Below are 14,666 nucleotides of genomic sequence, written 5' to 3'. Positions count from 1 at the left end.
AAACACCGGGGATGGAGAGCAGCACAGATGTTTGGCACAATGCGCACAGCCAGCCAGAACACGCTGCTCTTAGAGGGCTGGATGAACACCCTTTTTTTTTTTTTTTTTTTTTACAAATGGAAAAATGCTTTTCTTCAGTTCTAATAAATGGAGAAAATGGAGACAGCTGTTTGGGTCCACATAACGTTCAGACAAATGTTCTGTTGTGTAAAGGCACGCCTCCTTCCGAGCAAATTGTAGCACTTAGAGTGAATCTGTTAACAGGGTACTTGATTATGATTGATGGAATAGTCAATTATGCCAAAGTCAGCTTGATTTGATTGCTTCTTGTTGCAAGCTTAATGCCTCCGCGAGTATTAGGTCTGCTGCAGTTACTGCTGCTCTTAAAAACCTGTTGGAGGAAATGGTTCTCACGTGCAGGAAATGGACCACCAACCTTGCACACCCCCCCACCCCCCCCCCCAGTCCCACCCCCCAGGTCATTTTCCACAATAAAGTCCCATTCTGGGGAGGGAAAGTGCACTTAAATTCAGAGCTCGTTGGGCACACCTGTGCACACACCTGCGGAGTAGGGCCAGGAGACCTCACACTGTCTCTCTTCCACAGAGCAGAACTCCAATTTGCAGGACTACTTTTTTTTTTTTTTGTTTAAGTTGGAACCATAACCTAGCTTTCTAGGACAAGATCATACACATTTGTTCTCTGCTTTCCCAATATAAAATGCCTTTGAATGCAGGACACACACTCACACTCACACACACACTCACACACATACACACACTCAAACACACACACACTCACGCACACATACACACTCACACACTCTCTGTCACACACACACACACACACAGACACACACACACACACACACACTCACACACACACACACTCCCCGTGACGGCAGTAACACAGTGTGTGTCGCCACACCGCCGCGTGCTTCTGAGGGCTGATGGGAAATCCTTGGTCTTCTCCGACGTACGGAGAACTCCTGCTGGCGAACGGACCGCCATAAAGCCTCTCATATTAAAAATTACAGTTAAACACAAGGGTTCGTAATAACGAACGCACGCACTACTTTGTGACGCTCATGAGAACATTGCATTAGTGTACTAGGAAATGATCCTTAAGTGTTTCATATGCATAGAAAGGTAAAATATATACTCTATGCTAAGACAAACATTACTGACGCTAAGTAAGAACCGTACATACCTGTTCCGACTCACCTACAAATTCAGCTTAAAGACAGACACAGGAACGGATCTCGTTGGTAACCCGGGGACTGTCTGTACTGCCACTCCCCCCCCCCATAAATATCGGACCATGGAGATGCCGGGGATTGAACCCGGGGCCTCATACATGCAAAGCATGCGCTCTACCACTGAGCTACATCCCCTGCGTGTCTCTGTGTGTTCATGCGCTCTACCACTGAGCTACATCCCCTGCGTGTCTGTGTGTTCGTCCGAACGGCAGAGGTGTGTGTGGCTGACAGGCGATGGTGGATTCGTTTCAGGTGTCAGTGTTACCCAGACAGAACCGAATGGGGCGTCTGAAATAATAATAATAATAATAATAATAATAATAATAATTTCAATGCTGATATGTGCTCATTTCATCTTCGCGCGACACCATGCAACACCTTTACTTCAGCGCATTCTACAAACTGTAATCACGAAGGTTCAGCTTTTTAAAATAAAATGTTCGGACAGAAATGGCTAAGATAGGAGAACGGGCGGACTGTATCGGGAATGTCATATTAAATTGATTATAGGAACAAACATTTGACATTTTCTGTGAAAATAGCTTATTTTACTGAGGTAAAGGAAGAGAGAAAGACGGAGAGGTTTTCCCTGTGGTGTTTGCGGTGTGGGCTTTTGTGGCCTGTGAGTTACGCAGGGACATCGGAGCTCGGAAAGGTCACGGGAAACGCTTCATTGCAGTTGCTCTCCGAACCGCCATCTTTTTTTATTGGCTAATGAAGCTGCCTCTAATCTCTGCAGGTGTTAAGTTGCTTTCCAGAGGTCAGAGCGTAGAGTGTATGTGTGTGTGTGTGAGAGTGTGAGTGTATGTGTGTGTGTGTGTGTGTGTGTGTGAGTGTATGTGTGAGAGTGTGTGTGTGTGAGTGTATGTGTGTGTGTGTGGCAGGGGGGTTTTGGTATCTTGTGGGCTTCAGTCTACCCAAACGCAGAGAGAGAGAGACTGCGTACCCAAAACGCAGACACAGAGGACCCAGTTGAGGGGGGGGGGGGGGCTGGTTTTGGATCTGGGTTTAGGGTGTGTTTAGGGGCCAGTGTGATGAGCCTAATCACCAGCATGTGGATCTACTCAGACACACAGGCCAGGGAAATACTATTCCTCCTTCTCTCTCTCCACCTCAGTCTGTCTCTCCCTCCAAATCCCTCTCTCCATCTCTGACTGTGTCTCTATTTCTCCCTCTCTCCATCTGACTCTGTCTCACTGTCTCCCACTCCCTCTCTCTCCACCTCTCTCTTCCTCTGCCTGTCTCTCTCTCTCCACCTCTGTCTGTCTGTCTCTCCTCCACCCTCCTCCCCCTTCTCGCCTCTCTCCTGCCAAGCCACTCTGCAGCTCTGGCTCTGCCAAATATCTTTAGCGATGAAGAGGATGGGCGCGCAGTCTCGTGGTCGGCGAAGTTTCCATCGACTCCTTAGAAATGGAGCTCCTTGGATCGTTCCTCATTCAGAAAGGTTACTCCCGTTTGTTTTGTACGGACTCCAAGTTAGCTGTTTCCTATTATTATTAATATTTATTTATTTATAAATATACATATATTTTTTAGAAAAGATTAGATCATCCTTTTGTTCCATGTAAAACTTAATGTTCTGTTGTTCCTCACAGATCCAAATGCACTTTATTATTTTCCGCTATAGCGGTTCCATTCTCCTCTAAAACACCCCCCATCTTAAACCTCTGAAATAATTAATACCAGCACAGCATCAAATGTTTTCACATGCTGATGGGAGATGTAGTCCACAGTTTTGGGTTGAACTACAATTCTCATGAGCGTCGCTCAGTAATTTCAATCCACACAATTGGCGAAAGCCAAATACACTTACCCAGGGATCGATACCGGACAGCAGGTTCTCGAATACTCTAACAATACAAAACAAAATACACTGTGGCTGCGGTTGTGTAGCCTGGTTAAGTTCACCCAATCCAAAGCACATTCTTTAACCGCGGATTTGCCCGAAATGGGCGTGCCGCCCCCACCCCCCCCACCCTGTCTTACTGCAGCCGTTAAAATGCGGCTGTAGCAAACGCGAGTACGGGTTTGTCTCCGGCCAGCTGGCATCTCTTTGATACGGATCTGGGTCTATGTGCCTCTGCCATGGAAACACAGCCCTCCTCAGATCTGGGGAATGGGGGCGGGGTTGGGGGCCGGGGTAGTGGGGGCGGAGGAGGGGGGGGGGGGGGGCGATTCGTATGGTCACTCGCCGGCCTCCTGTGATGTCAGGGCTGAGGAATTCCTCAGGATTTCGCAGAGCGCCCCTCACCTCCGGGTGCAGCGCTGAGCTCAAACTCTCTGGGTCTCGGTGCAAAGCTGGAAAGGCCCTTCAACACCACGGCCCCTGATCCCACCTAGATGCTCTCTGAAATGCCAGCCATCCTGTACACAAACAAATCTCTCTTTTCCACACACACAGGCACGCATGCACACACACACACACACACACAGGCACGCACATACGCGCACACAGGCACGCACGTACACATACACACACGTACACATATTCGTTAGGACTAATGTTCTCTTTGTTCATTTATGTTATGTTGTGTTATGTTAAGTACAGCACAGGGTAATGGCAAGCCAGCCATGGCTGTTGTGTGTGTGTGTGTGTGTGTGTGTAACTTTATTGAACGTCATCCACACCATCCACCTGACCTCCTGGCTCCAATAGCAGTAAAACCAATAACAACACACCCTTGGCTTTACAGCGTACCTGAGCCGGACTCCTCGTGGTCTCGCGCCAAAGATCTGCTCAAGCCTGGCCATCGTAAACTTTCTACTTCTCAAGCAGGTGGCGGAGAGTAATTTAAAGCTCTTGCTAGAAAACAACCGCAGGGGTTGTTTATATTCGGCCATTTGCTTTATCGCTCCCATTAAGCCCTGGCACGATCAAACGGCCGCGGAGCTGTGGCGGTTGAAAGCTCCGTGTTAGCTAAACAAATCTTACGGACGATGACGCTGTAGGACCACCTTTCCGAAGGAATCTGAATGGGGGGGGGGGCGTCTTTGTCCAAAAAGCGCAAGCATGTGCCGTCTCTCCCGGAGTTTGAGTAACAACTGCCAAAGCATCTATCGGAAAAGGTGACATCCTACTGCTTTGTTTATTTTTTCCTTCTCAGTTCAACTGACTAAATTTTCCCTTCCTCGTGGCCTTCTCAGTCTAACGGAAGAGGCCGACTTATACGCAAATCTAGGCTGTTTTTCTCTCGTTAACTCGCATAACTTTTCCCACCTCTTGCGCTCGCTTCCTTCAATTGCCTCCTCTAAAGGAGTTAAGTTAAAGACAAACAAAAAAAGTGTAAATATTCAATATTTAAGTTTTTGTTTAGCCTCTCATTGGCCGAATGCCCCCTCTCTTTTTTCCTGCTCCACCCTCTCCAGGGGCCAAGCTCCGCCCCAGTTAGGTTGCACAGACCCGGAGTTCCAGGACCGTTTTTGAATATAGGAGCGCCTTGTGACGAGATTTGGGTTCCTGTTCAGTTTCTCGGAGGAAAAGCGTCGCGGAACAGTCGAGGAACTCCATTCGAACTGAATGGATTGGCATGGGGAAAAGCGGATCTCAAAACCTGGCTAACGGGCGGCTTTGGATCTCCATACATATTATGATGTTTTTGGTTTCACTGTGGCCCGGACCAGGTAAGGCACAAAAACTAATAAATCTGCGCGTGCCCTTTATGATTTGCTTGCGTCTTTTGCGCGCATGGAGTTGTGAACTTCTTTTTGTAAGTTCTGAAGCGAATCGTGCGTCGGAGGAAAACTCGTTTTTCTTCGAAGTGTTAACTTGCAGCTGATATTTTTGGGTTCAGATTGTTTTCAAAAAGTTAAAATCTAGTTTTTTCCCCCACACCAAATACATCGCTTTTATTGCCATTCAAACCGCACTGTCGAGGTGCTTTTTTCCTCAAACCAACTAGCGAAAAACAGTTAATAAAAAAGCAACTTAGCTATATAAATTTCCACTAAAGTACAGATATACCGCAAATCACTGGCAGTGCCGTAAAACTCGTTTTCTGTCTTCACTCTTCACAGTACCCCCTCGCGCCAGCGCAGTTTCTGATGTTATACCTTCGCAGCGTCCCGAGGAACAATTCGAACTTTGTTGTGGGCTAGTGTGGTCTGTGAATATTTTGTAGCCAATTATGTATAAACATTTAAAACAATGCACAGGAGCTGGCTGGCTTGGGCTGTAGCAGACGGCAAGAGCAATACAGAGCGAGGGAAGTAGTTTATATCGTTTTTACGATTGTTATTGTTATTACCGTTTCATTTGAATTAATTCATTGATACCCCCTTAATTGTTCCGTTCTCGTATGTTATGGCAGAAAAATTCGTCGTAAATGTCATGCTAATAAAGATTTGTAAATAAAAATTTGAGAGAGAGAAAAAATTAACTACCCAGTCCAAAATGAAGGACAGGAATATTCACAATGGTATCCAGTTCCAGTAAGAATGTTTTATTTTTATTTATTTATTTTATTAAATGGGAAAAATTCCGCCCTCAACAGCAGCCTTTTACCGTGAGATTTTCCATTCTTGGTGTTTCATACTGTGCATACTCAGTGTTTTATACTAAATGCTGTGACACCCATTTTAAAACCCAGAGTGTTGACAGAACAACCGACATATCAGTTGTCTCCCAAAATATAGGCTCATAATATGGCCGAAGTTTTGTTGAGCAGTGACCGTTACTAGACCGTTATAAACAGGTGCAGGTAGAATGACGGGTCTAAGTGGGATCTAAAACGGGCATTCACATTTCTGTGTGTCAAATATTCTGTTCTTTTTATTGAAAGAAGGATGAACGGACGATCCACTGGCTGTTCCTCCTTAGGGGGTAACTCTTTCCTAGATCAGCTGTCCTTGCTCTTATGAATAAAAAAATATCCTATTGAACTTTTTTTTGTGGTGAAAATTTGGTTGAAACTGAATCTTATGGACTATATTATGGATAATTTGGCAATAGTACTATTTATGTATATATAAACTATCTGAGAATGGGAATGTGTATGTATGGCCATATATTGTGAAGTGATGCAATATTTTATAGCATTTTATTTTTATATATTGGGTATATTCTTTTTCTGCATTCTGGATTATTGCAGTAATTGTGCAGGATGAAGCAGACACTCTTTTTTCACGGTAATGCTGTGCTGAGATACGCACCTGTGGGAACAGCATGGTGGAGCAGTGGGTAGCACTATTGCCTCGCGACAAGAAGGCCTTGGGTTCGAATCCCGGCCTGGGCCTTTCTGTGTGGGGCCTGCGTGTTCTCCCCGTGTCTGCCTGGGTTTCCTAAATTGCCCCTAAAAGTATGGGTGTGTGAGTGAATGGTGCGTGTGCCCCTGCGATGGACTGGCAAACTGTCCAGGGTGTATTCCTGTCTCTCGCCTAGTGCATGCTGGGATTGGCTGCCGCACCGCCTCCGGGCTCCACGGCCCCTGGCCAGGAATAAGTGGGCATAGATTGGCATCTGTGCCAAGGCACAGTGGAGTGATTTGGGTGAGAGATGTGGCGTGTGCAGAGGGCAGCTGGCTTTGCCAGGACGCCAAGCTGTTCCCGGTGGCCTGGTAACGTCACTGCCAGGAACACAGAACAATTTCTTCTCTAACAAGGCAAAAAAAAAAAAGGTTTAAAAATGTACACAGACCCTTATTTTTTTTAAATAAGCACATTTGGTACATTTAACCGCCATTTAAGGTGCGAGATCACAAATAGGGCAATGTGATTAGAGCGTTCTTAACTGAATATTCTAATGCTGATGTCACAATCACCACTGGCAATTTAAAGCAATGGAGTTCTAGAACGCTGACGTAGAATTTTGAAACAAAGACATTCCAGATAAAGGTTGAGGTGGTTAAAGGTTAAAGTGTTTGTTAAGCCGCAAGACAAAGCTGGACCGTCCTTCAGCAGCGGAGCGCCTTTATACTGGACAGGAACGGGCCTGGGGGGGGCTCAGCAGGTGTAGTGTGGGGGTCCTGGTAATTAGGCTGCATTTAGCGCCTGTATGACCCACACATTGTCATTGTGGGAGGGGGGGCGTGTCCCAAGGGTTGTCATGACAAATGTTACTTAGCAACAATGGCTGCCTGTCACAACAGAGACTGGGCATGCTCAGTGCTGGAGAGAGGGTGACCAGTACATTACATTACATTACATTACAGGCATTTGGCAGACGCTCTTATCCAGAGCGACGTACAACAAAGACGTAACCACTCTACTGTTCCTCCCAGTACTACGGTCAGACAAATTAGGGTCCAACTTGAGTTCCCGGACAAGGAACGCGGGACGTCTGTCCTGAAATTGAGTGAAAATCTGTTGGACTGAATTAGTCCGTGAATGCGGTCAGTGCCTGTGGTGGGCTTTGCCAGTGCACCTTGTTATTTTGACGTTCCTTTCTCAGTCAGACTTTCTCATTGATCAGAAACAGGAAGTGATGTCGTTGTAGCTGTGGCTGGGTGTGTAACGTTGATCACTGTCCCCCTCCCTCCCTCCCTCCCTCCCTCAGCTCGCTGCCAGGAGTGCCGCATCCAGCGCTGCAACGCGGAGTACGTGGCCTCCACGTCGCCCTCTGGTGGCCAGCCGCAGGAGGAGGAGCCGGCGGCGGATGCGGCGGCCCGGGCGGGGTACTGCGCCGCCCTGCGCGCCTACTCCCGCTGCACCCGCCGCACCGCCCGCGGTTGCCGCGGCGACCTGGTCTACCACTCCGCCGTCTTCCGCGTGAAGGAGCTCTTCTCCCAGCACAACTGCTCCAGCGAGGGGCCCACGCCTCCCCCGTCCCGGGCTGGGGGGACCCCCACGGCCCCCCCCTACCCCGCTGGGGGGACCCCCCCCAGCGCCCCCGCCCCGCCCCAGCGCTGCGACTACGAGCGGCGGGCCCTGGCGGCCGGGGGCCCCCCCGTCAGCTACGCCCACTGCGCTTTATTCGGGGACCCCCACCTGCGCACCTTCCGGGACGAGGTGCAGACCTGCCGGGCGGAGGGCGCCTGGCCCCTCGTGGATAACCGCTACCTGTCCGTGCAGGTGACCAACGTGCCCGTGGCCCCGGGCGCCAGCGCCACCGCCGCCAGCAAGGTGAGCCGCGCGCGGCGCCGCCGCCTCCGACGCGCCCAGGACACGCCCCCGCGCCGCGCGGGCAGCAGCGCCGCTCACCGCTGCATATGAGCCTGCAAAGATGGCCGCCCTGTGGCATCAGCCTGTGATGTCATTCAGCAGTAGATTCAGAATCACGGCTTTATAAGCTGTCGCTCAGCTGTGAAAACAAACGTAGCCCCGCCCATATATATTATGACCTCACTCACAGCCCCCAACCTCTTTACTGGAAAAGGTAATGGAAGTTAGCCATCTGCTTTAAATCATTTAAGTGTCAGATTAGGTAAAAACGTGGCCTTGGTTTCCAGGCTTCACGGCTGCACAGTGCTAAGAGCCTGACCAGGTTTGGCTCTGATGTGAGAGATGTCTGCTCTGATTCCTGGGCTGTGCGTCTCTAATAAACAGTGGCGGAGAGCCAGTTATTTCACTGGAGGACTACTGGGCTTGTGTACCGGATCAATAACTCCTGGGTTCCAGGCTGCTCTGTCCAATTTGCCTTTCTGGAAAAGGAGCACGCTAGTTTGGGACCTGAGGCACACCTCTACCGACACAGTGTAGATCCACTGACCTTTAAATGACCTGGATGGGTCTTTAGAGTGCTCTGGACTTGAGCCCAGCCCTTAAAGTTCAGTGGATCCACTCACTGAATTGATGATGTTCAAAACGCAAGGCATGTATTCTAAAGTGAGCCACTTGTCCATGTAGTGTGCAGTTTTCTATCCTTGATTTAATTCAGTTAGTAATATAATATATCTATGAGCAACGCATTCTTAAAAAATGTTGTTTCAACATTATCTTCTCCTTCGCCTTTATAATGAAGAATCATCACTACCCTTTGTTAGTTGTCATGTTCGGTAAATGATCAGTTAGTGTTTTTTAATGGTCTCTCAGTGGATAACTGGGTGATATTCAGTCCATGCTGGCCTGTGTTCTGCCCCCAGTTTGCCTGATGAAAAGCCTTGTGTGACACATTACATTCTGCGGTGTTATTAATGCCATAAAGAATGCTGCTGCCTTTTAATTGCTTTGAAAAAGTTTAATTGTTGAATGTAAGTTAATGTAGAAAAAGTCTTTTTTTGTGGGGGTGGGGTGGGCGGGGGGCAAATCAGCCAAATCCGAATCTGTGATCTTGAGTCAAAGTTGTGTTTCATCGTGTTATACCGCCACCCTGTGGAGATCTGAGGTACTACGGCCATAAATCGCTTGCAGTCTGTCAGGTTCTGCTGCAGCTGCAAGACAATGAAGCGCTTGTGTGAATTGAGGTGAACTTGCCAAGCCAAGTGTTGTGCAATAAATGGCAAACAGAAATAATCCACAGTTGTCTTTTCTTTGGAAAAAAAACTGCACCTCACCCAAACAGCCCTTCGGCTGGGGGGTAGTATGGGGAGTGGAGGAAAGGAGGTGAGGAGTGAAGAGTAATGGCTGCTTGCAGGGTTCCTGTGTGCTCGCAGGTAAAGCCTAAAACAAACAAACCACCTCCGGATGAAAGTCATATTCTGTTGTCCTCCTAATCTAATGACCCGGAGCTGCTGTGTTTACACGACTCCCCGATATGCTCGAGCCAACTCTGCGTTACCGAATTTGGCAGACGGTCATATTCATTGCCCTACTTGGCGGACGTGCTAATTTTAAAATAGTGTCCGTTTATACACTGAATTAATTCAGGTCAAGCACCTTGCTCAAGGGTATGACAGCAGTGTCCTACCCAGGAGTCGAACCTGCAACCTTAAGGTTACAAGCCCTGTGTCCTGTTCATTACAGCCCTACCATTCAGTTTGTATAGCTGCAGTCCTGCAGCCAATCATCACACTCGGTCTTCTACTTTAATTAAAGACAAACAGTTCAGTGACGGAGAAACAACCGGATTGTTGACCACCATTTAAGCGATCGACAGCAAAGTGGCGTGAACAGCCCGCGTCTTTATCTTGTTAAGCTTGCATTTTTGTAAGCCGGATGAACTAACACGGCGAGAAACATTAGCGTACTATATCGTGACCTGAGAAAGCTAAGCTAACATTGCTAGGAATGACGATAGTCGAGCTGTGTCATTCGAGCGCGTTTCTCGCGGTTTTTCTACCGAGTCTGAAAGTAGACTTTTGTCTTGCTGTGTTTAATTGGGATGAGAGTTTTGAAAGTGAGGGCCTGTCAGCTTTGCCTGAATTTATTATCGGGGACTGCGATAAAACTGACGCTGGCACAGCCGGGTGCTTTCGCTATCGATAAAGCCGCTCGCGGAAAGTTATCAGAGCGGCGCAGTGCTTTCTCCCTTTTGACGGTTAGATTTTTCTCCTTGATGTGTTGTCAAGGTATCGGCGATGAACAAAATGGACAAACTTTATAATGAATGGACTGTCTTACTTGACAGTGGGTGGGGAAAAGTATAATGGCAAAAACTACCAAAATTACAAAACTTTTTTTTTTTTTGCAATCATACTTCTGATGTTTTTTTATTTTTTTATTTGTTTGCCTGGGTTTCTAAAAAACAAACGAAGCAAAAGTTATAAGAAACTGAATGTTTTTAAAAACCAGGCAACTCTTATAGTGATAACATTTATTGAGATTGAGATTGTACTGTTTTTATCAATCAAATTTTACTTTTTAAAGTCTTACACTTAAAGAAAAACATATTTTAGATATTAGATTTTGGTTTAGCTCAGAATTTTGGCCTGGTGTACTTCTATTACAAATTAAAGTACTATCCCCTTTAGGGATTTTGACTCTTGAAACTTTTTTTGGTGATTCCTCCTCCTCCTCCTCCCCTCCCCTCCTCCACAGATCACGGTGATCTTCAAGGCGTTTGGTGGCTGCACGGAGCCCAAGGTGTACCAGGCCACCAGCGAGGACCTGCCCTCCGTCTTCCTGGACGGGACGCGGAGCGGCGGGGAGGGGGGCAGCCTGTGGATCGCGGAGCGGGACGGCGAGGGGGCGGCGGCGGCGGAGCAGGGCGGGGCCCGGCGGGTGCGGATCGAGGCCCGCTACGTGGGGACGTCCGTGGTCGTCCGGCGGGTGGGCCGGTACCTCAGCATCGCCGTCCGCACCCCCGAGGAGGTCCTGGGCTCGCCCCCCGAGGAGGGCGGGGGGCTGCAGCTGTGCCTGCACGGCTGCCCGCTCGGCCAGCTGATCGGCGACCACGCCCTGGCCCCGCCCCTGCCCCGCCCGCACCCCGGCCCCGCCCACGAGTGGGCGGCGGCCCGCTGCAGAGAGGCGCTGCAGGTGGAGGACGTGTACTTCCACTCCTGTGTCTTCGACCTGCTCACCACGGGGGACCCCCAGTTCTCGCTGGCCGCTTTCGGGGCCCTGGAGGACCTCAAGGCCCTGCCCCCCAGCCGGCTGGAGCTGGGCTCCTCTGGGACGTCCCAGCTCTATAGAGGGGCCGCCCCGCACGGGCCGGGGGTCACCCCAACCTCGCTGCTCACCCTCCTCGCCCTGCTCCTGCTGCTTGTGTTGAACTGAATGATAATAGTAACAATAATGGTAACAGGTTGAACTTAGCGTGTTTAACTCAATGTAAGGAGTAAAAGTTTGGGGATGGGGTACACCTGTCACATCAGCACATACAGATGCTGAGACAGGCTGGGGCCACCGTCATCCCAACATTCCCAAAGCATCATCACACCCCCCCCCCCCCCTCAGCCACCACCTTAGATGAGTGCTCCTTTTTTGGGGTGTTTGAACGGGCATCCAGACTCTTGTAATGTGAAACAGAGCACGGTGTGTTTTATCTCCTTTGGAAAAGATGGTGGGTGTCAGGGAAGCTAATCCACACAAGCCTTAGCAAACTGATATGGCTGTGCAGGAAATAACCTGCTGTAAACCTGTCGCCTGGAAACGGTGGTCTTGTCAAAATCTGAGGCAAGGCCGAAGTCCTGCAGCAGTGTATGCGCATATTACGTGCAGTACCGGTAGAAAAAAATTAAAAAAAAATAATAATAAAAAGCCATGAATTTTCCTGGGAATGTATCTCGTGAATATTTAACGCTTCGGTAATGTTTAACGCTTTCTTGGATGAGTCTGTGATGTCATAATAAAGGTAATTTCGAATGTACAAGAATCCAACAACCACGTGAAAATACTACCTATCCATATTAACGGTTTTTTTTTTTGACAGACAAAAAAAATCTTTATAGTACGCCGTAGTGGGGGGTAAAGATTTCGGGGGAAAGAGACTCATATATCGTTAATGTAACTGTTGACAGTCTTCTTAATCTTGCTGTGCTGTGTAAAGAAACAGATCTTCTTCTTCAGTAATATATTAAAGCATTGTGTATAAATGTTCAATAATATGTAAATGTGTACATATTTTACTTATAATTTGACGTAAGCCATTGACGTTTGTTACCTGTAGCCTAGTTATTTTTATTTTGCATATTTTTAAGGGGAAAAATTAAAATGGAACGAATGTGCTCACATTTATTATTTGTCAATTTCTGTATTAAAATATTGGAAACAGATCCCGAATGTACATTGATCTAATGCGGATTAGAATTTGGGAGTCAAATTTAGGTAAATATGGGGCTATAAAAGAGGTATGGGGAAATGGGTTTTGAAAGTCGAACGAAGTAGGGGATTTTCATAAATATTTAGGGGAGGTAGGCTATTTGTCATCTGTCAAAAGTGGTTACGTTTCCAAAATGAATAGAGCACCTTTTTCTATGCATTGCAGCACTAGTCGAGGTTCGTGAGATATTTCTCATCTAAGTTGTCCTTATTTACGGCGTGGGTTTTTACAGCCTTTAAGATTTGCGTCGCACAAGATTATATTGTTCTCTGAGACGCTCTGGGTAAAAACGTCTGCTGAATGAATTAGTATATAATACAGTATTTGGCAGTGCATATTTCCTGCCCCTTTTTATTAATAGCCCTGAAATACATCGATTTTTACACCACGGTGCAGATACGGGAGAAGTGATAGCTCGTTAAATTAGTGATTCAATATTAAACACCCCCGGCCTTGGCTGAGAGATGATTTCGCTGAATGATGATGATGCGCGCGCCGTAGAATACACGGCTCGTGATTTTAATTAATGAAACTGCACTTTTTCTTCATTAAAACACACAACCGAACCGACAAACCGTCTTGTGGTTTCAAGTTCTTTTCATGGGCACGGAACCTTAACATAATTGCATGACGTTATTTAAACCTATGAAAAAAGCTACTTTAAAAAAAAAAAAATTTTTTTTTACAACTTCTGTGAACTCCGATGTACGGTCCTCATACGTCATGGACTCCCAGAACGGGATGTCCATGTGTTTCCGTCTGTCAATCACATTTAAACTCCATCCGGGATGTAGCTAGGATTCACGAAAAAGTGACTGCATAGACAAGCGCCCGCGCTAATTGGCTGTACCTGTAGTTACAGATTTGGCCCATATGTAAGGAAAGGCCATTGAAATGCTCCGAAAGCATAGCCCACTTGTTTAAATTTAGCTAGCTAGCAAGAACACAGCCGACTGTGGAGTAAATGTATAGAGCGGAACTAAAGACCAATGCAGCTGGACTACCTAAATATTCCGCGTGGCAAACGCGAGGGCCCACCACGTCACCTCACGTCACGGTACGTCACGTATTAATCACACACAGGTGTGTCAGAAGCCGTAGCCTACGCGAAATACGCTACAGAATGACAAACCAACGATGAGCGTGAGTATTATTTCAAGATACAACTGCACATGCCTACTTTAAAAAACAAATAAATAAATGTACAGCAGAGACATATTTACCCTTAATCCAAAGGGCCTCGACCTTCACTTGAGATATTTATGGATGAGGTGTACCGTACAGATAAGGTAGGCGCACGAGAGTTCTCTTGTAAGGACTAACGCTGTAAAATTGACCTGTTCTACCCTTAGCCTCTGAAATGTTTTCGCCGTGGCGTTTGGCCATTAGGCCGACTGTCTTCAAACAATTTGTAAAACAACCAGTGGAAAGACGCAGTATGTTTATTTTTGGTGTATGAACAAACATTCAGAATTCAATGTTTACGACACATCGATGGGATCAACAGCAGTCGTTATTGTTGTATTTGGGTGCATTTTAAATGAGTTTTCAAAACAAAATCGTACATTTTCACAAAAAATGTTAGCTTTGTGGTCACATTGTTTTTGTCTGCTTTAGATAAACGATCGAATGATATCCATTACAAATTGAGAAACAGTTGTAGGCCCTGTTCTGTTACAGAAACTGCCTATTTGTTACACACCAGTCATTGGTTGTCTTATTAGTTTTGAGTGTGCTGAAATGTTTGGCTCATGCTAAAGGTAAATTAGGCCCCAACTGTACTACTGACCTCTTTGGCCAGATTTGAGTGTCCCTGGCCTTTGGTCTTGGGAAGGA

General features: G+C 47.2%; 1 protein-coding gene and 1 non-coding gene across 2 annotated transcripts; one reads left to right on the top strand and one right to left on the bottom strand.

Moving 5' to 3' along the window:
* Positions 1-1,321: 1,321 nt before the first annotated feature.
* trnaa-ugc (transfer RNA alanine (anticodon UGC)) lies at positions 1,322-1,393 on the bottom strand. Its single transcript has one exon. It is a non-coding gene; the product is annotated as a tRNA-Ala (tRNA).
* Positions 1,394-3,984: 2,591 nt separating this feature from the next.
* Positions 3,985-12,741, top strand: LOC135251287 (repulsive guidance molecule A-like). Its single transcript, XM_064328596.1, has 4 exons — positions 3,985-4,324; positions 4,625-4,879; positions 7,749-8,314; positions 11,108-12,741. Exons 2-4 carry the CDS (start codon positions 4,786-4,788, stop codon positions 11,783-11,785), a joined length of 1,338 nt encoding a protein of 445 aa, XP_064184666.1. The 5' UTR covers positions 3,985-4,324; positions 4,625-4,785; the 3' UTR covers positions 11,786-12,741.
* The last annotated feature ends 1,925 nt before the right edge of the window (positions 12,742-14,666 follow it).

This window comes from Anguilla rostrata, chromosome 3, assembly GCF_018555375.3.
Source record: "Anguilla rostrata isolate EN2019 chromosome 3, ASM1855537v3, whole genome shotgun sequence".
Taxonomy (NCBI): Eukaryota; Metazoa; Chordata; class Actinopteri; order Anguilliformes; family Anguillidae; genus Anguilla; species Anguilla rostrata.
The sequence above is the reverse complement of the archived record's forward strand: the minus strand, read 5'-3'. Positions and strand labels throughout refer to the sequence as shown.